Source organism: Synchiropus splendidus, chromosome 9 (genome assembly GCF_027744825.2).
Source record: "Synchiropus splendidus isolate RoL2022-P1 chromosome 9, RoL_Sspl_1.0, whole genome shotgun sequence".
Classification (NCBI taxonomy): Eukaryota; Metazoa; Chordata; class Actinopteri; order Syngnathiformes; family Callionymidae; genus Synchiropus; species Synchiropus splendidus.
This window is the reverse complement of record NC_071342.1, coordinates 17,905,501-17,932,292: the sequence shown is the minus strand read 5'-3', so window position 1 is coordinate 17,932,292 and position 26,792 is coordinate 17,905,501. Positions and strand designations below refer to the sequence as shown.

General features: G+C 43.2%; 2 protein-coding genes across 7 annotated transcripts in view; both read left to right on the top strand.

Moving 5' to 3' along the window:
* Positions 1–15: 15 nt before the first annotated feature.
* On the top strand, positions 16–15,781 carry nid1a (nidogen 1a). Its single transcript, XM_053874924.1, is given in 21 exon segments — positions 16–278; positions 2,161–2,463; positions 3,625–3,851; positions 3,914–4,215; positions 4,362–4,502; positions 5,249–5,500; positions 5,712–5,912; positions 5,979–6,212; positions 6,322–6,459; positions 7,464–7,592; positions 8,077–8,220; positions 8,430–8,549; positions 10,696–10,923; positions 11,776–11,948; positions 13,032–13,158; positions 13,232–13,249; positions 13,252–13,378; positions 13,452–13,609; positions 13,679–13,802; positions 14,697–14,809; positions 15,234–15,781. Coding segments are annotated over 21 exon segments (3,594 nt in total). The 5' UTR covers positions 16–74; the 3' UTR covers positions 15,365–15,781.
* A 918-nt stretch (positions 15,782–16,699) lies between these two features.
* lyst (lysosomal trafficking regulator) overlaps positions 16,700–26,792 on the top strand; it is a 48,741-nt gene continuing 38,648 nt past the window's right edge. For 3 of the 6 annotated variants that reach the window (XM_053874604.1, XM_053874603.1, XM_053874602.1), the window contains exon 1: positions 17,340–17,783. In XM_053874604.1, coding sequence (XP_053730579.1) covers positions 17,703–17,783 — 81 coding nt within the window. In that variant the 5' untranslated portion in view covers positions 17,340–17,702. Of the gene's footprint in view, positions 16,855–17,339; positions 17,784–26,792 lie in introns of those variants that run through there. The other 3 variants (XM_053874601.1, XM_053874599.1, XM_053874600.1) reach the window with 3 other exon arrangements.

Here is a 26,792-nt window from a genome sequence, read left to right as displayed (position 1 = left end):
TGAACTTTCCTGTGTGGAGTCCAGTGCGTCACTCTGGCCCGGACCCTGCACCGAACCGCTCTCGAACAGGAACAATGGGTCGGCAGGAGCGCGGCTGCGTCCTCGCTGCGACTTTTCTGGGACTTGTGGTGTCGGTTCTGAGCGTCACCCGGGAGGAGCTTTTCCGTTACGGTCCGACCGCTCGGGACCAGGTCCTGGAGTCCGGGACCGACCAGACGCACCAACTGGAACTGGAGAGCCCGGTTTTGCTTTATGATGGCACTTTCAACACGTTATATGTAAGTTTTCAACAAAAAAAACTCTTGAAACAATTTTGAGTTTATCAGGATGGATTACTTATTGCGCAATTGCGCATCCGGTACCCCGAGCGTTCTCACCCCACCGCGGTTCTGTAGGTTTTGAAAAAGCCGTCAAATGTATCTGGGTCGGAGGTCGACTTTATCTTCTCGCTCGTAGTGAATATTGATCGGCTTATCAGCGAGGCTGCGGTGGATTTTGAGGAATGCATGTGCTCACAAATTCTTCAAGCTTCCCCTGAGGTTATCATTTTACTGTTGACCAGAAGACCGAACCACTCCTGCGACCTTGCCCACCTCCCAAAAAGAACAAGGCAAATCTGCAAGTTATTGGGCCGAATACATCTTGAGGAAGGAAGTCAAAGTGTCAACTAAAAAAAAGTTTCATTTTTCAACATACCAAAAAAAAAAGAAAAAGAAAATCTGACATCAAGTTTAACCACTGTCATTCTGTCATACTGAACTACATAACTATGTAATTATAATATGACAGTTTTACATAACTATAAATATAGCAACACAACTTAGTAATATTTTAACGCAAGCATTGATGATTTATTTGTAATTTCTCAGTCAATAGTCATCCCATCAATTCCGACTTTCGCAACACGCATCATCAACGGTTTGCTTTAGTTACAGCATTTCACAAGAAGAACCTTCTGTAGCTTTGTAGCTTCATCACTGGCCTCATGAGGCTCCTACGGAGTGACTTGCATGAACGTTGCACCATTGTGTTGGAGGAACAAGTCTCTCTTTATTCCCTCTGGCTTGTCCTGTTCTCAGGAAAGTGCTTCATCGTTGTGAAGTGGCCGTCGGTGTCCAATTATGGCCAGAAACAACTGCTGAGAAAGTCACAAATTTTCCGTCCGACAAATACTGTTATGATTCTCTGACTCCCAGTTTGTTGCACTTACTCTTCTCGGAGACACCAAAAAAGTGCTTCAATTCTTTTAGGTGATAATCGTGCAATAATAATAATAATAATAAAATGATTTTTTTAATTGGTCCTTGGTGCCCCCAATTCTTGCCTGGGATAAGCCTTATAAGGGGAATAAGCACAAGAAAATAAATGGCTCCTTTTATAAATCTCCACAAACTGAACACGAGTCACACACTGCTCATCTCCGTACAGTCTCCAAATGTGCGACAAATCTGTTTGCTAAACAACCTTCACACTTCCAGGCGCGAAGGATCACGCCGAGGAGTATTTTTACTTCAAACCGGCGTCATCTGTGGGTCACCAGAGGTTTATTTGAGGAGACACAGGCACTGCAGCGACTTCCAACATAAATATTTAAGTGCTTATCAAAACTCTGGACCGGGTTTCCCCCACCAACTATTTGCGCATCGCTCGCCTCCATCCAAGCCAGACATTCTGTTGTGAAGCGTCTGTGCCCTGCAGGCGACGATCATCTGCTCCTCCACCTCAAGAGCAGAAAAACAGTCTTGAGTAATTATCAGGTGCTATTGTCTGGTCTGGCTGATTCATTCTGTCATCCACGCTTCCAAGAACAAGTCATCGATCTTCCAGCGCCGTCCTCCATCTTGGCAGGAAGTCTGTGGAATGAGTATTAGGGAACGATCTTTGCTCTCTTGAGGGGCAGGAAACACAGAGTCTCCAGCCAAACTTGTGCACTTGTTTTCCTGTCAGGAAGCGAAGGAACCCCATGTGCTGTGTGTTTTTGACATCCACTTCTTTACAGCCTTGCAGGTGCTCATGGTGTTTTAAGCGTGTGTAAAACTACCAGTTGTTCGTTAGTACTCTTGGACCATTAGTCTAATGAGGTTGCCCGAAGATCAAAGAGGACGGGCCTGGACTGGGTTAGTGGTGCCTTCGTGAAGCTCATCCAGTTTGTTATTTCAGATCAGCACCAACGGTTTTGTTGCCACTGCGGAGCCGTCAGAGGAGTCGACTTATCTTGACAACATGCCCCCCAAGTTCGGCATGATCGCAGCCCTGCAGGGAAACTTGGACACCAGCGACAGCGTCGGGAAAGTGTTCTTCCGTCAAGACAGCAGTCCGGAGACTCTGCGACGGGCTGCCGACGCCATCAACCGGGCTTTCCCCGAGGACGATGAAGTCAGTCCCACCAGCGCCTTGGTTGTCACCTGGGTAGATGTTGCTGCTAACGGACCTCAGATCAGAGGAGATGGTATTGAACCCAAGGTTTGTAGCCAACTCATGAAACTCTTTTCAGTCTTGTTGTCGAAGCACTGTCAGAGCTGGGTTTCCACTACCATTGGAAAGCCAAATAGCACAATAAAAACTAATGAAAACACCTGGATCTACCTGAAAAAGGCAGAACTCTGCTCAACAGTTGGTGATAGAGTGCAGACATTGCGAGACACACTTCACGTCAGGTTGACAAAAACAGCTGAAAACAGTGGTATGTCACTCTTTATGCTGGTATTTTCCCAGCACAGGGGGTCAAAGTCCCATCATTAAAGTCCTCTTCCAGAAATCCCTCCATCCATAAGGACATCACCAAGTGCCCCTCCTTTGTTTGTTAACAATTTCACAAGCTTCCTGCCCAAAACACCCTTCAGTGGACATCCATTCCAAATGCTATCTCAGGAATATTGATTTCATTTTGGGATCAACCGCAATAGAAACCTGGCTACACATGCCGTGTAAGCTTGTTTTGTTCTACAGTATTTGGACACACTTGTCTAAACAAGTACGCTGTAATTGACGGTCTTGGGTTTCACACTCAAATACACAACATCATGACAGAGAACACGCTTAAACAGGGGTCTCAAACTGGAATGACTGTGGGGCTGCCAGAGGTGACGTCTTGGTGAGGCTGGGCCAAAGGCCGGTCTTGTTCCACTTCACAATGTGAGCCTCTGTAAGATCTATAGATCAAGCTCCTTATAAATAGAGTGCCAGTAATAAAACCAAGGTGAGGTGTGGTCTTGAGCTGTCCCATCATGCACCGCAGGACTGAACGGTCTCACTAACCTTGTGTTTCTACATTATTCTTATCACGCTGAACAGGTGTCATCTGGTGATATTATCCAGAGCTGAGCTAATGATGGCGGCCTTTTGCTAACATGAATGGCATTTGAGTGATTTGGTGGTAATAACGGTGCTCCCAATGTAAAGCCTAAATGTCATCCATCGGAATTCACGAAAACTGTGTTTACTAAGCATCACACTTCGGACAAAGAGGCTAAAATTGGACACCTGCGAAACTGCACCCATAGGGCCGTAAATGGCCTGCAAGCCACAAGTTTGCACTGAAACATTTAGCGTGTTGACAAGAGTGTGGCTACAAGCAATCGCCAGACTTACATTGAATCCGTCTAAGATTTTTTACTTTCACAGAGGAACACCTTCCAGCTGGTCATCGCGTCGCTGGAGACGGCCTCATACGCCATCAACCTGTACCCGAGGGATGGGATCCAGTTCACGAGCACGCCTGGCGAGGACGGCCCTGCGGTGATGCATGCTGGCTTCAGTAAGGGCTCTGTCCGGGGCTTCCTCTTTTCATCTCAGGGACCGTACTACCGCACAACTACGGACGAGGACAGTTCCGTCCGGGCCTTGGCGGAGTAAGTTGTCACACTTGTCGGACAACTAGCTTCTTTCTTTCTGACCTCTTCTGGACCTTCAGGCAGACCAACTCTGGTGTCCGAGGTGTATGGGTGCACGAGATTGGAACCTCTCCCTATTTTTCCAACATTGCACCCGGAGAGGACACTGAGCTTCCAACAGAGGCCCCTGCAGCACCGGATGATGATGGCAGGGACACCGTTGACAGCAGGGGGCCTGTGTATACCAACGGTCAGCAGGTGGAGTATCCCCCGTTTGAGCCTGAGGAGGAGCAGATTGATATCCAACCTGCACAGTACCAACCTCGGCGGCCGGAAAACCCAGAGGTTGTGGTGGTGGACGACACAGATATCAACGTAGATGGTACGTAGACGGTGTGAAACCAGCCATAACCCTGGATTTGAATCAATTTCTGTCTTCCATAAGACTTGGGTTTGGAGTGGAGTGTTTCACTGCAATATTTGTTGCACTTTCTGTTCTAATAACCCTTGTATTTCTGAATTTGACAGTGTTCTCATATCATCTTGGGACATGCGCGAACAACAGAAACAAATGCTCCCAGTTTGCTGATTGTAAGGACTATGTCAGCGGGTACTGCTGCCACTGCAGGCCTGGTTTCTACGGCAATGGGATCGAGTGTGTGGCAGAAGGTGGAGTACTGTGCTTGGATATTTGCATGAAGTCTATAGATTACTGTTTGCATTTAGTAATGCTGTTGCACTGCTGCAGTAATGCTTAAGCACAAAAGAGCTGAGCCAGAAGGTATTCTGCGATTTTCAGTCCCAACTGGGTGGAAATACCCATCCAGGATAGAGGAGAGATCCTTCCTGTGGCGAAGGAGGTCAAGTATCTAGGGATAGGCTTCACAAGTGAGGGGAAGATGCAGTGTGAGATGGGCCTGGGGATGATGTTCAATCTCCTGTCATGAGGCGCGTATTTGTTGTCTTTGGCTCTCAATTTACTGGTCAAAATATTTTCCAACTCTCACCTCCTGTATGAGACTTTGGGTAGAGACTGGACAAACAAGACATGCAGCAGAAATGGGTTTTCCCTAGTGAGGTACCCCAGGTAGTGGTGCAGGCCCTGGGTTAGACCTTGGACTCATTGGAAAGATGTTTTGTCTCTTGCTTTCCCCGGAAATGCCTCGGAATTATCCACAGAAGCTGGTGTTTTTGGGGGAGAGGAAGGTTTGGGCCTCCTTGCTGCCCCTGCGGGTCGACCTTGACTAATTGTTTGGCGATGGATTGATAGAGACTAAGAACCAAGCATCCATCATAGGTGGCAAAAGAGGATTCACCCTCAGAGGGCGGAGAATCTAGTGAAACTATACATTAATCTGACTGAACTTAAACATCTTTAAAATCTCGGAGCTAAGCTAATTCTTTGAATCTTCCAGGGAAGCCTCAGAGGATGAACGGCAAAATGCATGGAAAGATCTTCGTGGGCGACTCTCCCACGGCTGAGGAGTTCAGCAGCAACGACCTCCACTCATACGTGGTGGTGAATGATGGCCGCTCCTACGTCGCCATCAGTGACATCCCGCCCACCATCGGACCCTCGCTGCTGCCTCTGTCTGCTCTGGGCGGTGTTATTGGCTGGGCGTTTGCGCTGGAGCAGCCTGGATTCAAGAACGGCTTCAGTATCATCGGTAAGAGAATTCAACAGCTGCAATTCTAATGTCGACCGTGAAGCGCAGAGACAGCGAAAGGTGGATGAATTAAGAAATCATAAATCTCTGCCTCACTGTGCAGCTGCTGAATCCATCAGTGTGTGCAGAGGAATTCACTACACTGGAAGAGGAGAGGTTCAACTTGGGCAAAGGTCCTGGAGGCTAACCTTTCCTTCCTGCTCTTCTGTAGGTGGCCAGTTCACACGGCAGGCTGAGGTGACTTTCATGCCTGGGAATGAAAAACTGACCATCAGGCAGGAGTTTAAAGGCATCGATGAGCACGATCATCTGGTGGTCAGCACCTCCCTTGAGGGCCGACTCCCTGAGGTCCCCGTCGGCTCCACAGTGATGATCGAGCCCTACTCTGAGATCTACCAGTACAGCAACAACTGTGAGATTCAAACCTTCACGCCCCATTCGAAGAGTTAAAAATGACCAAGCTGTCACCTGTTCCCAGTGATAACGTCCTCCTCGACACGCAACTACGTGGTGAACATGCCCGACGGCACCACCGAGTCCAGGACGTACCAGTGGAGGCAGACCATCACCTTCCAGAGCTGCCAGCACGACCAGACTTCACAGAACGTGAAACCCACCCAGTTACTGAACGTGGACCAGATCTTCGTCATGTACGACGTCAACAACGAAATCCTCAGATTTGCGATGAGCAACAAGATCGGAGACGTAAATGGTGAGGTCTCCGTGAGACATCCTGTTTTCGGCAGCTTCCTTCCTCAATCCCAACACGGAACATCCAGACAAAGCATGGCCTTATTGTTGATACAAATATCTATAATTAGGAGGCGAGCCGGAGGATAACCCGTGTTTCACTGGGAGACACGGCTGCGACACCAATGCCGTGTGTCGGGCTGGAGAGGGGACTTCCTTCACCTGTCAGTGCGCCTCCGGTTTCAATGGCGACGGACGCACATGTTACGGTAAACTATTTACATTATGGGCTGCAAGACAGGTTGTGTTAAGACAGGTCCTTTTTTGTGGAATTTTGATGTACTCCCTTCCATTTTGCGGGTTACGTCCAAGCACTCATGTTTCCTCCCCTTCTAAAAGCATAGAATAGACAATGCAATTGTCCATAGTTGAGCAAGATGTGTGGTTGTCTGTTTATATGTGCTCAGTGAAGCACTAGAGTCCTGTCCTTGGTGTCCTCCTCTCTTAAAAAAAAAAAAAAAAAAAAACGTCTCAAGGTGCAACATTTAGGAGATTAATTGAAGTCAAAAAGGGAGAAAAAAAGTTTTTTTCATGAAAAAATGAAAAAAAAAAAAGTTTATTTGAATGTCTTTAATATTTAAATAGTGCTAAGCATTTAATGACAAAATATGTATTTAAGCTGTAATACAAAACAAAAAAACCCAAAAATATTTATTATAATTTAAGAAAATGAGAAAATAGAAGTATAATAGTATCAGCTGATAGTAACTGAAGATAGTAGGTGTGATATTTGCTTCTGTAATGACCCTGTCATGTTGACAGTGACATCAGAATTCTTAAAACTATAGACGCGTAGCTGAACATGCTGGACTGCAAAACGCCTCTTGAGACGTATATCGTCCAGATCAGATGAAGACGTAATCTATTTCTGTAAATGCGACCATTTCCTTGACCTTTGAAATATTTAAAGCCCCTTCCTTCCTGGGGAACTGGATCATTAACAGCAACGCGGTAATCAAAGTGACCCGAGTTCACAGAGCAGGTCGCGATCCGTGTCCCCTGCCCACGCTCCAAACAACCGACGTCCAATAGCAACAGGAAGAGCCCGGGGGCACAGGATGTATGTCAGACGGATGCAATCTTTGAAACTTTTGTGATTAAGAAATCTAATGAAGGAGCTCGCTCTCTGATCTCCTGACATCTGATAATGAAAAACACTGCGACGACACAATCCAGACTCCAGAGCTTGACGTTGCTCATGGTCTTGTGGCAGACATCGACGAGTGCGCGGAGACTCCTCAGATCTGCGGCCCGTACGCCATCTGCAACAACCAGCCTGGGACCTTCCGCTGCGAATGTGAAGATGGATATCAGTTTGGCAGTGACGGTCAGACCTGCATCGGTGAGACACACTCACACTGGAAGTTGGTTGACCTCAGTGTGTATTTTGCAAGTAGGTTGGCACTGACAAACACAGAATACATTTGAATCACTCAACGCACCGGTGCTGTTTTTCTTCATTCGACGCTGTTTTAAAATTGCCGAAGAAGATGGGCGTCTTGGGAAAGTGCTCGGTTAAGTAGTAGATAATGGATGAATGAATGCAGTCGGAATACAATTCGAATGTGTTTAAGACCTTAATATTGTGTATAGAATCAAAAACCACCATTATAGTTGAAGGTTTTGGACTGTGGATGAAACCTTGTATAAACCCTGACTGTGTCTTTCTAAGGGAAAATGTGAAAAAACACCACTTCCCACTCTCATCATAAATCTTGTTACAGTGAACTGCAATGAATGAAACTAAATGTAATGGTCTCCACATCCACATGTCCCTTAAAGAATCAATCATCACTTCAAGGTTTTAAAGAAAGCCTCCCTTGCAGCTGTCGATCGCCCAGTGGACGCCTGTGAGGAAGGAACTCATACCTGCGACATTCCTGAGCGTGCTCAGTGCAGCTACGCCGGAGGCTCCGCCTACATCTGCTCCTGCCTGCCGGGATTCTCAGGAGATGGCAGGATCTGCCAAGGTACCTCACCTCGTGTAGATGTGAACATGAAACCATCTGTTCCTGAGCGAGGGTTGAGAGGGGGGAGGGCGTTACGTAAAACAGCTGCAGTAACTGGACAGCGAAACATAGGAAACAGATGGAGCGAGGGAGAAGTGGTTTTGGAGTCAACATGCTGATTCTAACAAGGCGTCTACTGTTGTTGTGAGAAACGTATCATCTCTCCACAGACATCGATGAGTGTCAAACCAGCAGGTGCCACCCGGATGCTGTGTGTCACAACACCGAGGGATCCTTCACTTGTCAGTGCAGGCCGGGTTACTATGGCGACGGCTCGTACTGCTCTCCAGGTGAGTGTTTTGTAGTTCCATCTGAATATATGTGGCTGGTCTGTAGTGTAAATTGAGTTTTTCTTGAGCAGCTTCAATGATAAAGTACTGTCGCTCTGGCGTCTTGTTTACCTTTCTGTCAGCCCACCAGAAGCACACAGACATCTGCAGCGTTTTTACGGCTGCTCACAGCTGCTCAACTCTGTCTTCCACAGCTCAACTGTTCCCTGAACGTGACTAGTTTTTACAGGCCTGTAATGTGTCACTCTCACACTGTTGTAGCCAGCAAGTGTTCTATGCAAAAATCTGCTGTTTGTGATGAACAAATTCTCTTATTTGAATTGCAAAAACTTTTTTTTTTAACATTGGTTTCATTCTGTACTTGACGACAGAGCAAAAGATTAAATCAAAAAGTTGGGGACAGTTATGAGTTTTCAGTTTCAAATACACAACCTGTGAAGTTTAACTGTTTGAGAAGCAGCTCTGTTTTGCTTCACTAAAGAGTAGAATGTTGTGTTCAAAGACTGGTAGTTACATATAAGTTCCAGCATATTTTTAAGAGACACTGTCTGATGAGGTGAAAGCTCTTCCTGAAATTCTCTGAACCGTACGTCTTAAATGCCACTGAGCAGTGCAACGTCGACAACTGGAAGAAAGGTACAAGCTGTGGGCTGGATTTCAGCTAACAACTATCACCGATAGACAAAACTTAAAACACGTCACCACACAAAATGCGTGTTCATGAATCAGTCTAACTTGGGCAAAGTGTGGCTACATGTGATCCTTTATCTGCCTTCGTCTGGCCCTCCTGAGCACAGTGTGACACCGGCTGTGACAAAAAGCTCAGTGTTTTGAGTTCTTCTGTGATGATTAGTTTATTCTGCAGCTGAAGATTTCTTATTTCTTATTATTGTTATAATACATTTTAAAGGAACACATTTCCTCCTATGGAGATTTTCAATGAAAATCAAATCCTAAAACTTTAAACTTAGCTTTTTCATACGGTCCTTTTTGTCTATATATTGGTCGTGATTTATATTTAAAATAATTACATCATGTTTATGTTTATTAACTGATAAAATGGATGACATTTAACTCACTTCCTCTTGTCTGTGACAATTAAAATTAGACTCATGGCCTGAATGTAAGAGTCCCAATGCGTAATGGACCCCCCTCCGCTCCTAGTCCATACAGTCGTTGGCGCTCCTTTAACAGGAACTACTCCCTTTAAATAGACTTAGACTTAGACTTTCTTTATTGTCATTGCACTAAGACATATCACCATATTATGGCAACGAAATTTCGGTCTGAGTCCTCCGGTTTCCAAAAACAAAACTATATGTCCAAAAATAAATAAATATTAGATAAATACTAGTCCAGAAGATGTACAAATAAACAAACAGTATTGCAGCTACTGTCTAACATTCAGCAGCCTGACAGCACCAGGAACGAAACTATTCCTCAATCTGGTGGTTCTGCATCGGATGCTACGGAACCGTCTGCCGGATGGCAGGACAGAGAACAGTGCATAGTGGGGATGAGTAGGGTCCGCGATGATCCTTTGTGCCTTGGATAAGCAGCGACCATCTGCTATATCCTATATCCTCATATACATTTATTTATATATATTTATATATCATAAATTGAACACTGTCGTCATCTTGGCTGACAGTATTGACGTATGCCGTAAGTAAGTAATTGGTTTTGAGTTTGACACTGAGAGATCATAGTTTGAGTTCCCTTTGCTTCCCGCCTTTACAGACTGTACCGCCTAGAAAATGTGCATAGAAATCACATTGCAGTAAACCAGCTCAACATGAGAGAGCTGCAGCGTTCCCGATATGACTTGAACATTGAGGAATAACAATTGAAAATGGACAGAAGAAGCACTTTTTAGGGAAGAAGACTAGCAAATTTAGCTCTTTGCAACTGTATCACGGTGTGAATCCTGGGCTTCCTGAGTGCGACCAAGTTGATATGAATGATTTTCCCTTACTGAAAAGCTGTATTTTTGTCAGCCATTTGAATCTATGGCAGATTGATCGATTCAACAGGACTCATGATGGTCTGACTCTGTCACTGACCTCTCACTGTGCACCTTGTCTCTGAACTATTTTTCCACGCATCACTGTACAAAGCCCCTTGCATCTGTTTCTCTTCTCCTCAGAGAGGACCAAAACACAATGTGAAACCCACCGGGACAGTCTGTTGGGGGTGACAGAGTTCGGCCCTCGGGGTCCCAGGCCTCCCGTTGGACAGTTCATTCCCAGATGTGATGAGGATGGAGGCTACGAGCCGATGCAGTGCCACGGAAGCACTGGACACTGCTGGTGCGTGGACCGAAACGGTCAAGAGATCCAAGGGACACGATCTGGACCAGGCAGCAGACCGATGTGTGAGTGAGAGCTATCTGACGCCAAGATTCTGACAGAACAACTCAATGAATTCCTTCATTCATGTGTTGCTTGAATATCAATGGGGTGTTAGACCATCTACGTACGGTTGGCCCAGACGTTCCATTGGAATAATACAGTACATAGAAGTAAATGCCTCAAGAACGGCTCTCATCGTGCACTATGAGTAACATGCTGTTAATATGGTGTCATATTGGGTCTGCACTGGCTTGTTGGTGTGCTTTGTGTCACCGCCATTCTGACTTCATCCTTCAATCAATTCTATTTTTTTCACACTTGCTGATAATGGATCCAGCTGACTCATACGGCAGGAGTCATCTTGATCTGATTTCAAGATGACCAATACTTACAATACTTACTAACAACCTTATGTCCTTACTCTTTCACAAGTCAACAATATCAGCTCATCAGAGTAAAGTCTCAGGAGCCAAGCTAAAAATTGAATTCTCTGAGTAGTACTACTGTCTTTTGAAGTCGCCGACCACGATCTAAAATGTTGACTTTGATATATAGTTAAAAATCGACTGAAAAGCCCATGCAAAGACCAAAGATGTTTGGTGCATCTCTTGCCTTAACCTCTCTCGGCTGCCTATAATTCTCTTTGTGATGACATGACTTGTTCTCCCAGCGCAGATTGTACAAATTCCAGTTGAAATGTGAACGTTAACGTGGAATCTCTTTCTCACCATGATTCCATAAAAGCATAATTGTCAATTCTCAACTTGCCTTTGGGGCCCAACATCACCCCAATATGACGTAAAACTTGGAGGAGAACTGGTGTCCTGAGCACTCCTCTATCCGTACTACTTCACTCCGACTTTTGTCTTTACCAGGCATTGATCACGGTGGCGTGCGCCCCCCCGTGGGGCCGACCCCTCGACCGGACATCCATCCCCTGGCGCCAGGAACTCATCTGCTGTTCGCCCAGAGTGGCAGGATCGAGCACATCCCCATGGAGGGAACGGAGATGAAGAAGGACGAAGCTAAGCCCGTCCTTCACCTCCCTGTGAGTTCCCATGTTCTGAATCAGAGGATGTTTACCACCCACATCTATCTTGGTGCGCACACAGTTCACGCTCCATCTTTACTGCTGGCCAAGAATCTGGGGGAATGCACTCATGCCTGTAAACATTTTCATCCCCGCCTTCCTTAAATCAGCCCGGACTAGGTGGGATATGTGTTTGGTATGACACATGGAATATAAAACTCCTTGCTGTCAAACAAGTATGCGTGTGTTATAAAGACCTTCAGCACTGGGCTAATGGGTTAGAATGTATGATGGTGTTTAGTGTCACTCTGGCAGCTGCCTTTCTTCTCAGTTGTATTGAAGGCACATGATGACACCCACTCCAATAACCAACACCATCTTTTGACCCCCTTCTTCTTTAGCGGATTCCCGCCGGTGTGAGCTCAGTGTTGTTTAGATCAGTGATTCTTAACCATAGGGCCGGGGCCCATGGTTGGGCCGCAGGCACCTCCTTGAGGGCTGCTTTAATTTTTTTTGTTTTACACCTTTGGGCCGTGAGGGTTTTAATACATTAGCCATGTATGGTGGCAGTAGTGTGTCACTGAATTGACTTGACAGCTGAATTCCTGACCCCCAACAGTAAAAAACTGTTCATGAAAGCACCTGTTGAAGCATTTTTTAAAATTAACTGGAACATTTTATGGCTATACTTTAAATTACACTTTACTTATATCGTCTTTGGAATTTAAATAAAATATTTTTATTTTTATTTTCTGATATTTTTGCACCTGTTTCTGCTGCTGCCTGGACTTTTCCATGACAAATATCTTTGCGATGATCACATGGTTTCACGTCATTTCACAAGGTTTTGGTTTGTTTACGTGTAAGTAGATTAAATATGGTTGTTGTTCATAAATGAAATGACGAGTAATGAATCAGTTCTATTGAATGGGACCCCGGGCCCATTTGTTCTGGGAGAGGTGGGCCCCGAGATCAAAAAGGTTAAGAACCCCTGGTTTAGATTTATGTCTAGACTTTAATGGCCAAAAAAACACCACATCTGTTCCACAGTCTTATCTCCAGCCAGCCTCCGTTTAAGCCAAAATTGTTGGTTCTGTGCAGGAGAAAGTAGTCATCGGAGTGGCGTACGACTGCGTGGAGAAAATGGTCTACTGGACTGAAATCACGTCTCCGTCCATCAGCAAAGCCAGCATTGAGGGTGGAGAGCCGGTGGCGGTCATTAGATCAGGTAGCGTCCGCACCCTTCTACAGTGTGTTCGTAATTATAGCGTTTAAAAACAAGCAGATTTCTTCTGAGAAAGACCTGCTCAGTCCGGAGGGACCATGTTCTGGACTGACTCCATGAAGGACCACATCCAGGTGGCTTCCTTAGACGGATCCCTGCGTCGTGTCATTGTTGACTCCGACCTTGTCAACCCCCGCGCTATAATCGCAGACCCGCCCAATGGGTGTGTAGCGTTCCACACGACTGAACAGTTCTCATTTTTGCTCCTTAACTCCTCCTGTTATTTGTAACAACAGCATCCTTTACTGGGCTGACTGGAACCGAGACGCCCCCAAAATCGAGACTTCGTACATGGACGGTACAAACCGAAGGGTTCTGGTTAAAGATAACCTCGGCCTGCCGAACGGCTTGACGTACGACCCTCAAAGCTCATTGCTTTGTTGGGCGGATGCAGGTACTTGTGTGTCGAATATATGTCTGTGAAACGGCCTGTGTCCGATTCTGAATGGCTTTGTGCTCGCAGGGACACATAAAATGGAGTGTATGAATCCTGGACGTGGAGACCGCAGGCAGATCGTTGAAGGAATGCTGTATCCTTTTGGAATGACGTCTTATGGGAGGAACATCTACTACACTGACTGGAAAAGGTTTGTCTTGTAATCTCTTTGTAATAATAATGTAAATAGAATTGACCCACCTAATATACACGGAAAGTAACTGAGGTTAGCAAGACGCAAAACAGGTGACTGAAATACCTTTTCAGCTAGTACTACTCAACTGGATATCTTTTTTTTGTGCATGTGTGGGGGGAGGGCAGAGTGTGGGGTCAAAGACTAAAACATATATAAACACTTTTCCTGCCTCTCTTGAGATTTACAAACAGAAGCAAAGCATCACTAGTTTTTGAAGGCCATGACAATACAACTTGATAAGTCTTGTAGGTGGAGCAAGGGTGGAGGTGGGTTGTAAGTTGCTTCAATGTTGCATGGTAAGATAGTGATATTTAATTTGTTTATTGTGTGTCAGTTCAAAATTCTGTGCATAAAATAAACTGGAGTGATGTTTTGTTTCATACAAAAAAACATCTATTTTTACAGCGAGATATTCTGATTGTGAAAGCTACTTTTAGTTTAAGGTCAAGGCAGCTCATGCGTTGAACCCTCTCTCTCAACATTCAGACTTCAGTCCAGAACCATGGCGCTTTCTTGCGGGCTGATTCTGTGTGTTAGCCAGCAGAGTTTCGGGGGCGGGGGTCGGGATGCCTATTTGTGTGTATGTGGAGCGGGGAGGCATCTTAAAAAGTGGCAGCTGCTTGCAATTTCTCTGCCTCAGCGTTTGCGAGTGACCTGCCCGGGGCCTCTCCTTCTGATCTTACCGAGGCCACGGCTTCACAAGACAAGGCTGAGAGGTGGTGAGGGGAGCTGAGCACTCGAGAAGTCAATTACAGAAACCATCACACGACTTAACTCTGACTTGACAGAGTGCGTTCACAGCTGAACTGCTGGTTCACGCTCTTACGCTGTTGTGTTGTGCTCCAACAGGAATGCTGTGGTTGCTGTGGATCGCTACGCTGGCCAGGAGTCGGACGAGTTCCAACCTCAGAAACGTACCAAGTTATACGGAATTGCAACGGCGTACGCTCAGTGTCCATCAGGTACATACAAAAAGCCAAAACAAAATTGTAATTTCTTTCTCTTAAAGTGTAGAAACACAACAGGATGTAACATTTATTTCACTATCTTACTTGAATTGCAGCCCAGGCTTGTAAACTTTGACCTTTTAGTTTGACCCCTTGTACTGTTGTGCATCATCATGCCTTTCCTTGGTATGCAGGCTGTCTCTGGTTGTGATGTCTGTGTCTGGAGCTGAAACCAGCACTGGCTGGAATCATTCAGTGACCAGTTTGTGATCTAGAAAATGAGGAGTTTTATCATTAAATCAAGGGCTGACTGACCGCCCTTTTAGACAAGTCCTGCTCAAAGGCAGAGAATGCACAGCCTGTCCAGCGTATAACTTTTCATTGAATGCCTAACAATGTTGTTGCTGTCATGACGCCTCTGCCCCTATTTCCTGAACAGGCCAAAACTACTGCACTGGCAACAACGGGGGCTGCACTCACCTCTGTTTAGCAACACCAAACGGTCGCTCCTGCAAGTGTCCCGACAACGCAGCGGAGGTGGGCTGCGTGGAGAGAGATGGCGGGTATTGAGCGGAAGAGATCACACTGATCGGATGACCACAAATTCTCTCAGCAATTTTAAACTGCAGCTGCTGAACATGCCACTGAAAAACAATGGTTATTTTCTGGGCCTTGAGTCTGTCAGTGTTTTCTTGATCCAAATTGTACTTTTCACGATTAAAAAAAAAAAACACACACACAAAAGAATTGTAAATATAAACACTACTATCAAAGTTTGTTTTTATATAGTCCTTGATGCTATGATGTCTTTTGACATGGGTGCTCATAAACTGACAATGTAAGTCAATAATTTAATGTGAAATTCATTACGGCAATTGCATGACATCATCTCCTGCGAGTTTTTTTTTTTTTTCTTTCTTGATCTGGCGGGGTCGTCGGATTATGGGCGTGATTCCGGAGCAATTAGCTGGTGGCAGGAGTTTTCATGCTGGGAAGTTAATGAATAAACATGTTTTCTAACACTTGGCCTGCCTGGCGTGTTGTGGTTAACAGCGACACTAAGTGGTCAGTCGGGGGTAGTGCAAGTGCGTGCTGCGCCGTTTACAGAAAAGCAAAAAGATATTATTCGCTGAATTCACAACTATAACAGAATATTTTATGTACACAATTGTGGGTTTCAAAATGTTGCAAAGCACTTTCAGTTGTTCCAATTAAATGCAACGTAATAAGGAGAGGTGTAAAAAGAAAATCATAGCATTTGCCCTCCCTTTACTTTTAGCCAGAAAAACATTCGCAGCGACTCCCAAACGCACCAGAGTCCCCGAGCCGAAGATGGATTGGGGAATTACTCGTGCGTCATCCGGAGGAAACAAACACATGTCTATTGACTGGTTATTTGCATCAGTGCAAACTTAGCCCCGAATCTTTCCTGCCAGAAAGGATGACGCGAACCAGAATGCTAGTTTACTACCGTTAAATAAGTTCAGTTTTCATATTGAAACACATATAAGGCATTTATTACTCATCTAAGTGACAGTACACCGCAACATTCGGATAATACGTGCAATATGTAGTGCAGAAAGCCGTTTGGCAGAAGTAATATGGATCAAACTTATCCTGAACGAATAGTGGACCACAAGGGCTGATTTTGTGTATTTATTCCCGAGTTTTGTCTTTCGGGAACAATCTGTCAAAGAAAAAAAGTGGATTGATTTATTTATGACACCCTTTAAAATATTATATTCAATTCATTTATCCTCAATGACTTAATACCACCATGAGATACTGTCGATACGCCGGCACGAGTGATGACTACAGTGCTTCAGCACGACCTAAAACAATTTCCAATCTTTGGAGATTGATATATATATTTTTGGACACGGTGACGTCGTCGTTCCACAGAGCTTTCCTTTCATTTTAGAAGGTAACGACCACTCTAGTTTAACAACGCGCCAATAAGGGGGCGGTTGCTGCCTTGCAGACAGAAAGCAGGGCGTAATCCTATGCGTCCATCAACAAGGCTAACAGCATTAGCTGGCGGTATTTCAGGAAAAACGTAGGTACGATGAGAAATTTCCACGCATTTTCTACTTCGATTCGTCTCAGATATGCTGCCATAGTCGGCACGGCAAACGGTGCTCTTATTAAAAACGGGATAGCGGCGGCGCTTGTGTCGCTGCTGTGACAGCTGCCGTGCACAGCGATGGGACGCAGCGAAGAATCGATAACCTCCACAAATGCGTGATGGCTGTAAAATGCGTTCATGTTTCGCCGAAGATTTCACTGGTATTGTTGAAATTCTCTGGTCAGATATGTAGATATTGTCACTATTTCAGTTGAAATCAAGCTGGACAAACGAACGCGAGCTGTTCCGGAAGATCCCTAAACTTGGATTCTGTTTTTACCGGTGAACGATATTATATGTTATTTAGTAGTCGAAGCGTCTTATTTATGTTATTTAAACATTAAGTTAAAGTCCAAGGGTCAGTAAAGGCTTTTGGTATAAGTCACTCAGGTGTTTTACTTTCTTAAGTTTGTTTACCACCGGAAGTGAAGCGCTTCTGCGTGCCTGTGCAGTGACGCTCCTCCTGCTAGCATGCTAGCTGTGTCAGAATTCATTATTGCGCGCGGACGAGTTGCGGGTTCAATTCTGGTGTCACTGCGTCGGCTACTCTGGACAGGTCTACCGTCCTCTCATTCGTTGCTGTCGCTTCGTCCCGCAGCCGAACAACTGGAGGAGGAGACCGCGAAGTGGTGGACCATGAAAGTGCTATGAAAAACTCAGGGGAATATTTGGGGATTGGTTTGGTGCGAGTCCAAGCCGTTCGGTGGAGGAGAGGGAAAGTGTGTTGGTTTTTCCGACTTCCTCGTCTGCTGGACCGGTGCTGCAGCTGGAGGCGTGGATACCATGGCCAGTCCTCTGCAGGCTGACCTCTGCTTTGCATGGGAGAAGTACATGGACTGTAGGCTTCAAGGAGCGGACCTGCAGGTTAGTGTGTTGTTGCTGCTGCTGCTGCCAAAACAATTTGGCATCAAGTCAGGTATTTGCTTGTATTTTATTGTGTCATGTTCATATTCCAATGCTTCCAAATGCTGTTATGATCACTATATCTCCCTCACAGGTGACATAATAAAAGGTTTGGTTCTCAACTACCTCTAATGTAGAGTCTTATGCTGTGTATCGGTAGTGAATGAAAGGACTTCAGTTACTCGCTTAGTGATTGTAGTGTTACTTTTTCTGGTACTTTGATGAATACTTGGAAAAAATGTTGCTTTAATGTTATTATTGCTTTTGTGTATCGCTTTCACTTTTAACCTGCCTAGTACTGCTTCATACATGCAAAAAAAACTACAATATGGGACTCCGTTTCCTTATTCTGTTTGGCAAAACGAATTCAATGAAGGCTATGTGATCTTTTTTTTTTTTTTTAATACACTTAGTTTATTCGATAAACACAGTGGTCGATCAGCAGTTACATGTTGCCCAGAGCTGTAGGCAGGTGCCTCTGTGGATTGTTCAATAAGGCGGTTGTGCCAGAGCATTAATTTGGTTCGTCACAAGATTCTGAAATCTGTAATACACACACACACACACACACACACACACTGAAACACCCACGCACATGTGCACACACCCTCCTGCTCTGTGACGACCCATTGCAGCCAGATCACAAGACTCAGATTAGGAAAGCTCTGCTGGGCAAAGATGAGATATTTCAAGGCGTCCGTGCTATTCTCTGGTTCAGAAAGCACATGCAAGATCTTTGTTCCTCTTCAGAAAGAGGATGTTTTATCTGATACTGTAGACTGAGCCTCATTGTCCTCACCTATCGTGGTGGTACATAAATCAACTGTCCAAGTGGCTTGTTGCCGTGGCAATGCTGACGCTTGGCCTACACCGGCAAGCTATCCTTTTGTGTTAATGTTAACGATTTTATTGTGACATCTGCCTCGGAACAACAATCTTCTTGTCACCTTCCCCTTTTCGTGGCTTACATCTGTTGTCCACTGCCTGATTGGAAAACTTACTCGCCTGATTGATTGATTGATTGATCCTCATGGAAAGACATTTTGCCTGGAATGTTTGCTCCAGATTACATTGTCAGTTTACCAGTACAGAGCAGCTCATTTGAATTTTTGAGTGAAGGCATGTCAAGATTGTACTTCTGTTGCAAAACATTATTATTATCATTTTTGTTATTATTATTATTATTGGCCACCAACACATGTGGTTTAAAGAGTCTTCATTCCTTGTCTAGAAACAATGATATTCTTCGTGTTTTGTTTAAAAGTTGACCTTCTAAATGAATGGCATGAATAAAAAAAAAGGACCACTATAGAGTGGGCGGAATCCCTCTGTTGCATTTCTTAAAATGTATAGCTTTTGGCTCTAGCCCTGGCTTATGATTAGAGCCATATTCTGGCCTACCTCAGCAAAGTTTGAAATAAATTACCATGCATATTCAAGTCCTGTCCTGAAGATATTTGAACTTCACTCTAGAAGAAAAGTTGTGAAGAGTTCATCAGTCATTCTGTGCAGCAGTACTTTCATGAGTTTATTTTTTTAGATTTACTTTACCTTCATCCACAGAAACAATTAGTGTCTTGTACATAATAATAAACACAGCACAAAACAGCAGGGATTGAATAGCAAGGATCATGTAGTTTCCGTTTCCTGCTCATAGTTTCTTTGGTGACGCTCATCCCTGCACCTTCACAGATGAAATGTGTACCAATCCACTTTGCACTGACCGTCGGCGGCCCACTTCATCAACTACAGTAGTGATAAAACACTACACCTAGTGTAGGATGAGTGATCTCACAAATCATTGTGGACCTTGTTATAAGTAAACTAAAGCAAATAGTCTGAACCTGCTCACTCAACCTTTGCTAAGAAGGAAAACCACAATTTGGCAAGTATTTCCCCAGAATGACTTGCCTACCAGCAGCCGGAGCACTTTCTGCTTCCTCTTGTGTTTACCTGAATCATTCGTGAATTGGTTTTGTTTTTTGATGTTTTACTTCTTCTCTTTGTTTCATGTTTCATTTTGAGTAAAGAAAAGAGGATGTTAGTTTCACAACCGCAAGTTCTCTCGAAAATGTTACTTTTTCAAGGACCTTGATGTGTCAGTCGAACTGAGAGAAAGGAAAAACAAAGCGATCGACACACACTGTATTTCTGCTGAGATGATGTTGTCTGTTCTGAAAAAAAAAGGTAGTTCATGTCTCCATTTTGTCGAGGTATTGTTGTATGGAGTCACCAGAATGCCACAAGTAGGAGATATTCAAGTCCGGTAAAAAGTAAAAATGAAAATTATTTAAACAAAACAAAAAAAAGTATTTTCATCTGTAATGTGCAGTATATTATTTTATTTCACCATTTATTTCACAATTATTGCACTCTTGTGATGGCTCACAGTCTGCTGTTTGGTGTTGTGCAATTGAATCAGAGTCATCTCCTCATAGTTAAATGGAATTATGTGGTTAAGAACTACTGTTATTTGTTGTCCATTGTGTTGCTTTTGAACCTACATGATGGTTAATACACTAGTAAGTCAGTTGGGATACAGGTGCCTGCTAAGTTCCCTCTATTATAATTTATTGAATATTCAATAACTTTGGAGACGATTGAAATTTGGATGATTACCAAAGGCAAATCGTGGCTCTGCACCAATTCACAATAGGCACCCTTTAAGTTTTGGTACTGGAGTAGCGGGTACCAGTGAGACATTCTGTGTTTAGCAGGTAAATATGTCCTTTTTTGTGTTTAAAACGGATGTTTGTTCACTCTACCTTCAGCATATACCACTGGCAGCGCTGTATTCAACCTCAAAACAGTTGTTCCTGAATTGAATTACCAGCCATCAGATGAAAACTCTTCCTGCTCTTCTGCCCTGGCTCTTCCTGCAGGCTCCTGTTGGTTAAACAGCGCCCCAACTATTCCATACTTCACAATTAATTTATATGTAATGAGGTGAAACGGGTGAATGAGCTCAACTCCTGCTGTCCATCTGATCGAAGGCAGACAGATTCTCTTCATTATGATATACTCTATGTAGATATAAAACACATTATTTAGGGTAATATTATTACCAGAATCGAGTGTATTCCACTAATCACAGTGCATGTGTACATCAGAGTAGATGTAAATAAAGTTGCATGCCGCTGTAAACAACAACAGCTGCTGTCTATTTTAGGCATTTCATTGTAAAATAAAAAGCTTTATTGCATCGGCTGGGTGCAGTAACTTTTATGGTTTGATCTAGATTGTGGATGTGTTAAACTCCACGTGCTGTGTGCCTCTTTCTGTTTTTGGCTGAAGTGTGAGTTGACCTGGTTAAATCTCGTCTTTGAATGAATGCTGTCTTTAAAAACAAAGGGTGTGTGGAAAAACAATAGCATTGTATCTGAGACTGCAACATGTTCTCTCCCATGGAGCTTTAAAGTTGTCACTTTGGGTCTTGTGATCCAGTATCACTTCAGTTTCAGTCAAATGTTCCTCCTGTCAGTCTAAAACCCCCCACTTTCAACTACTGGCTGTATAGACACACTATCTGTGATAGGTGCAACAGCAGTGATTGATGTGCTCCAGTCCATCATATGACAACCATGTCACACCCATTCTAATCCACCTCCTTTACAGTTGTTGCTCAACGACTACTCAAACACCAACACTCATACCTTCTCTTGTTACTTTTCATGGTCATGCTCTTCTCATTCTAGATGGACTTTTCTGTAAAATGATTTTGAGATATCATAAGATCAATATCACAACATTGATATTTAATAAATAAATCCTTTTATATTATGAGTTATATTATGGTGAGTGGCGACTCCTCTCCAGCGAGTACTCACTAATTCCACTTCCCCTTTAGCGGCTTGCAGAAGACCGTAAGATTTCATGAGCCTGGATTAGTACATCACGACCAGCTAAGATAATCACTACGATGTTTGGATCTGAGTAGATAATACCATTACCCACAGCATTCAGAGAGTAGCAAAGACAAGCGGCATGTGATTTGTTAGATGTGCCTCACTAGAGTCAAATACTCTAAAGAATAGAATTTTAATGATGTAGCATTATGGGCAAGAGCTGCCATGGAACCAGTGAACGCTACTGAGACATCTTGAAACAAGCCTGTCTGTGAAACAAAAATAACAATAAAATCCAAAGTAGCGACAAGATTTTAAAGTTTGCATCCTCAAAATATTGGCTCTTGTGAACAAATATTACTGTATCGTCCTTCTTAAAGTATTGTAATATGTTGCAATATATCATATTGTCACTCCTGTACTGGGATACGCAATGTTCGCTAGCTTCCTGCCAATACACAGTCCTACAAGGCTGTGACATTGGGAATATATTTTTAAAGCTCTAGCTGACTTGTTGTACACGATATTAAACCAAATGCTGCATCATTCTGAGTTGTTTTATAGTCAATACTCACTGCTCAAGAAAATGTGCTGTATAGATGTTAATATATAAACTCAGTTAATGAGTAGCATCATTGCAGGGGATTTGCTTCTCTGCAGTAAATATTTACAGCATGTTTATTGATTTTTTTCTGCCATGAACAGTTTAATAAGTCCGTCTTCTTGTAAATGATAACATAATGTTGTTATAGTTTGTTGTAAGATGCCATTATCTATCAACAAATCGACGACAGAATTTATTTGATTGTGTTTTGTGCCAGGGCTCATCCGTCCTTTTGACATTATAACCCAGAATATAATTTCACAGATGTTTCATGTCATCTCATAATCCTTGTGTTCCATTAACAAGGCACTTCAACGTAGTTGACCCTCAGCTTGTTCTGAAGCTCTATCATAATGTGTTGGAGAATTTTGTGATAAAATAAGTTCTCTATTCCTCCACGACTTTCTGTGTAGCTCGGACTGCTAGCTGGGACAGTTCCAAACAATTAGCTAAGGCATGAATAATTCATTTTTGTCCCGTCTAGAGTTGGAGTATACCTATGTCTGTTTTCCATCCCGTCACATCTCCCTCAATAACAGCAACAAAGACAAAGGTTCTGTCATTTCAGGCAATAGCAAGACATGTTGCTGATGAAAGGTCAGGCCAGCAGAGTTTGTCAGACTTACAAAACCATGTGTTTCATAAATGGGAAACTGTTTTATTGTGTGAAATTGTTTTTTTTTCCTTGTCTTTTTTGAGTTTCTGAGGAAATGTGAAACGTTAAGGGCTCCTCATGACGCTCATCACCCAAATCGCAAATTAGATCAGTAGTGATCTCAAACAGGAAAAAAAAAACATTGCATAACCAAAGGCCCACGTCCTCTCTCACGAGGAGGAGATCACATCGCTTTCTTTACCGCTGCCAAGTTGTACTCACTTACACAGAGAAGTTTTTAGAGCCTTGACCGGCATGAATGAGTCAGCCATCAGACTGTCACAACCAGGCTCCCATGATCATTGGGTTGGATGAAAAGTTCAAAATGTAAGAAACTAACTTAACATACATTTTTTATGTTATTTAGTCTTGGAATGCCTGTATTAGGAAATTACTGGATGTATAAATATGATTTTTCTCCCCCAATGATATATTGACATCACATGGCATGAGAAGCAACTAATCCAACTTCTCCGGCATTTATACATAGCATAAATACTATGTTTATACATTATAGTACATAGTAATATACACATGATGATTGTTTGTTATGATTGTTTACCTTCTTGTTTCTCATTTTTTTCTCATCAGCTTTCTTTTTCCTTGTTTGCGTTTAAGTAATGATTTTTTTCGATCACTTACTTTTTTGAAAAATGATTTTCCTTTGTCCTTTGCCTTGTATGCTTGTACTTTTGTTATCAGTCATTTTCAAAATCATTTTCTTATTCTCATCAACCTATTTGTTCTTTTCATTTGCTTTCAAATTATTATTTTCGCTAGTCTTAGCGGTAGTAGTGACTGAAAGAACAAGCTTGCTGCTTGCGGCTCTGTGCCAGGAGTCTTGTGTAAAGCAAGACGCTTAGGGCTGCCTCCCCGATGCCTCCCAAGTCAGTTGTTTCACACGAATCAATGTTTATTCTCTGGAGGCCTTTTACAAGAAGGAAAATAGTGACCACTATAAAAACATAAAGTGAGGTCAATGTTAATTTTTGGATCGATATTTCATGAAAGATAAAATTTTCTGGAATGACTTTAGTTCAGGATGGTTACCAATAAGACCAGAACAGAGGAAGTGGTTGTGCTGTCTCGTGCCATAATTAGTTTATTAGCTGAAGTTGCATAACCTGGCATAAAGATGCAGATACATGTTAAAAGTTTCCACTTAGTTTAGATTAGATTGTGAAACCAGGGAAGTCTTTTGGTGTCTGTGGCAAAGTGAAACGTGGCTGAGCAAAGTGTGTACACTTTTTTGAGATGAAGAGATTGAGATTTTTGGAGATGAAGGCTCATCCCTTCAAAGATAACAGCATATATGGTGAAAATATTGAAGATCAGTGCAAAGATAAAACATGTCTTGGGTTAAAAGTTTTGTTCTCCACAGTCTTCTGAGGATAAAATTTGTTTTACATGCACACACATTTGTGGCATGTATTTAAATGTCAGCTGCAATTTCTTGGTTGTGAAATTCTCCATCCTTTTATTTAATTGGCAATTTAATTTATAAAGAAATGGAAGTTGCAGTTTTTTCCAGTACCTCCGCCGTTCATCTGACCTTTTATCTAACGTCTTGTTGTTCACATGGTCCGACCTGTTCTCCTTGTATTCCATCTTCCTCTTGGACTATATGACTTTTGCTTGCTTGAACTTGACCCAAAACAAGGACTTCCTCATATTTGGTCAGTGAAAAAACATCCGACCGTTTGCTTTGAAAATTATGAGCAGCCTTTTTTACAAGTCTTCATGACTGTCCTCACAGTGGTGGTTTACAGGAAAATGTTTGGGAATAAGTTAGCACGTTAATAATTAATTTCAACTCGCATCACGGGTCTGCGGAACGACTCCCTGTCCTCATGCCAGTATTTGCCTTAATGCCGTGACATGCAGTGTACAGCGGTGGTTATGCAACAATTTCAGTTTGTGTTAGAGGCCACCCTTCATGCTGAAGTGAAACTAAACTCCCATCACATTTTAAGAAGCATTTTTCCACGTGATTTTTGTTGATGAATATTTTTACCAAGGCTTTACTGGGGATTAACAGTAGATTAAAAATGTGCTTTCAATTAATCGCTCTGAAGATGAGTTAACTTGCGATAAATGGCAAATTAGTCACACATATCTGTTCTAAATGTAACTCAAAGGAAGATGTTATCAACACAAGACCGGCCTATAATGCTTTCCTCATGCAAACATTTGTTAACTCCAACAACCCAATATAACAGATACTGTCAAGAACATTCTTTAGAATAACCTCAGGGCCACTAAAAAGGTTAAAAAACATTCAACATGCACAATATTGTAAACATTATTGGCCACCACATATAAACTACCGCCACAGCTTAAATGAGAGCCGCCACGCCATCAGAAAAATGATCTTTTTAAAAGATGAACTCTCACGTGATCAAACATTAAAATGAAGTGGAGACATTGAAATAAACACATCATGGGGGTGGGCATGAGCATGACGGTTTTCAGGTGTTATTCGTGGAAAAATCCCAAAAGAAGCATCATAATGACAGAGTCTGTTGCTTGCGGAACTCAAGTCATGTATTACGGCTGGACATATGAAGAACTGAGGACATGAGGCATGACATGAGGGCGGCTCGGATTGGCTTCTGTAAATGACAAAACGTTCCCCTCTGTTCCCTCGTAACCATGTTTTCCACTTGAGTGCTGGCTGTAGAACGTCTTGAAACCATGATGTTCGCCATGATGAAGTGCATGTGAGAATCCCTTGTTTCCTGGAGCGCACCTATTGTCAGAGTGACACCCTCAAGTTGCATTGAAGTACATCGCAGACTCCTTAAAAGTTGCATTCACATGATGATGTATTTGAGCAGATCATTTCCTGGCTTTTTTCAACAAGTTCCATTTCTAAAATATATTTTCAAAATGTCATTGTTTTGATGGTAATTTGTAAAACGCGAACCATGCTGGCGTCGGCCCTCCATAATGCAGCCAATAACTGGACACACTTCTCCACGCCCCCTCCACATCCTGCCCGAAAGAGATCTATAGAGATGGTCTTTTTCCCATGATTTCCAATCCTGTAGTAGCACCGTTCAGAGCCAAGGTACCACTGTGGTGATCGCTGTACCTTGGGTTTATTTTGAAATGCACTTAGGATGACATGCATCTGGTCACATGGCAACAGTGTTGCATCATGTTGCTAGAGTAAACAGCTGTGGCCTGTGAGCAAATGTTACATGAATCTTCATGTTGATCTTAACTGCTTGTATCATCAAGTCAACCACATTCTTGTTGAAATGAAATGTCTAGTCCTGGATTCAATGTTTTGTACTTCACTCACCTTTTTGTTTTAGTACTGTACTTGTACTGGTGCTGAGGTCCTTTGGGTATATCATAGTCTATTGAAGCTATTCAGAATAGACAGCTTTTTGAAATAATACTTAATATGCGCAGAGATCACAGATGCCACTCCCTAATATGTCAAGAAAATTGAATCTGATCTGGTGTCATGAAGACTTTATGCACATTTGCATTCTTTAGAGCAACATTTAAAAGCGTTTCCATCCGAAATGCGGGTCTTATTGTCGTGGCCCTTTATGTCCAATAAATGTTCAGACAAAGCTATTTTTCTGAAGAGATGGCTATCAGTTCCGTAATCCGCTGACGCCCTGCAATAAATCTCTTCACATTTTGACAGTAAACCAGGTCAATTCATTTGTGCCGCACTGGCTCCATTCTGGGTCTGTTAGTCAGCGATCAGTATCTCAGAACAATCCCATCGGTCATCTCACTTCAGTTCAGCAAGAGTGGTAAGTTCGTCTAAATGCACATTTTCGGGAACTTGAGCATGAGCCGAGTGAGATAATCCAGGTGTGTTTTCAATCGATGTTTGGTTGCTG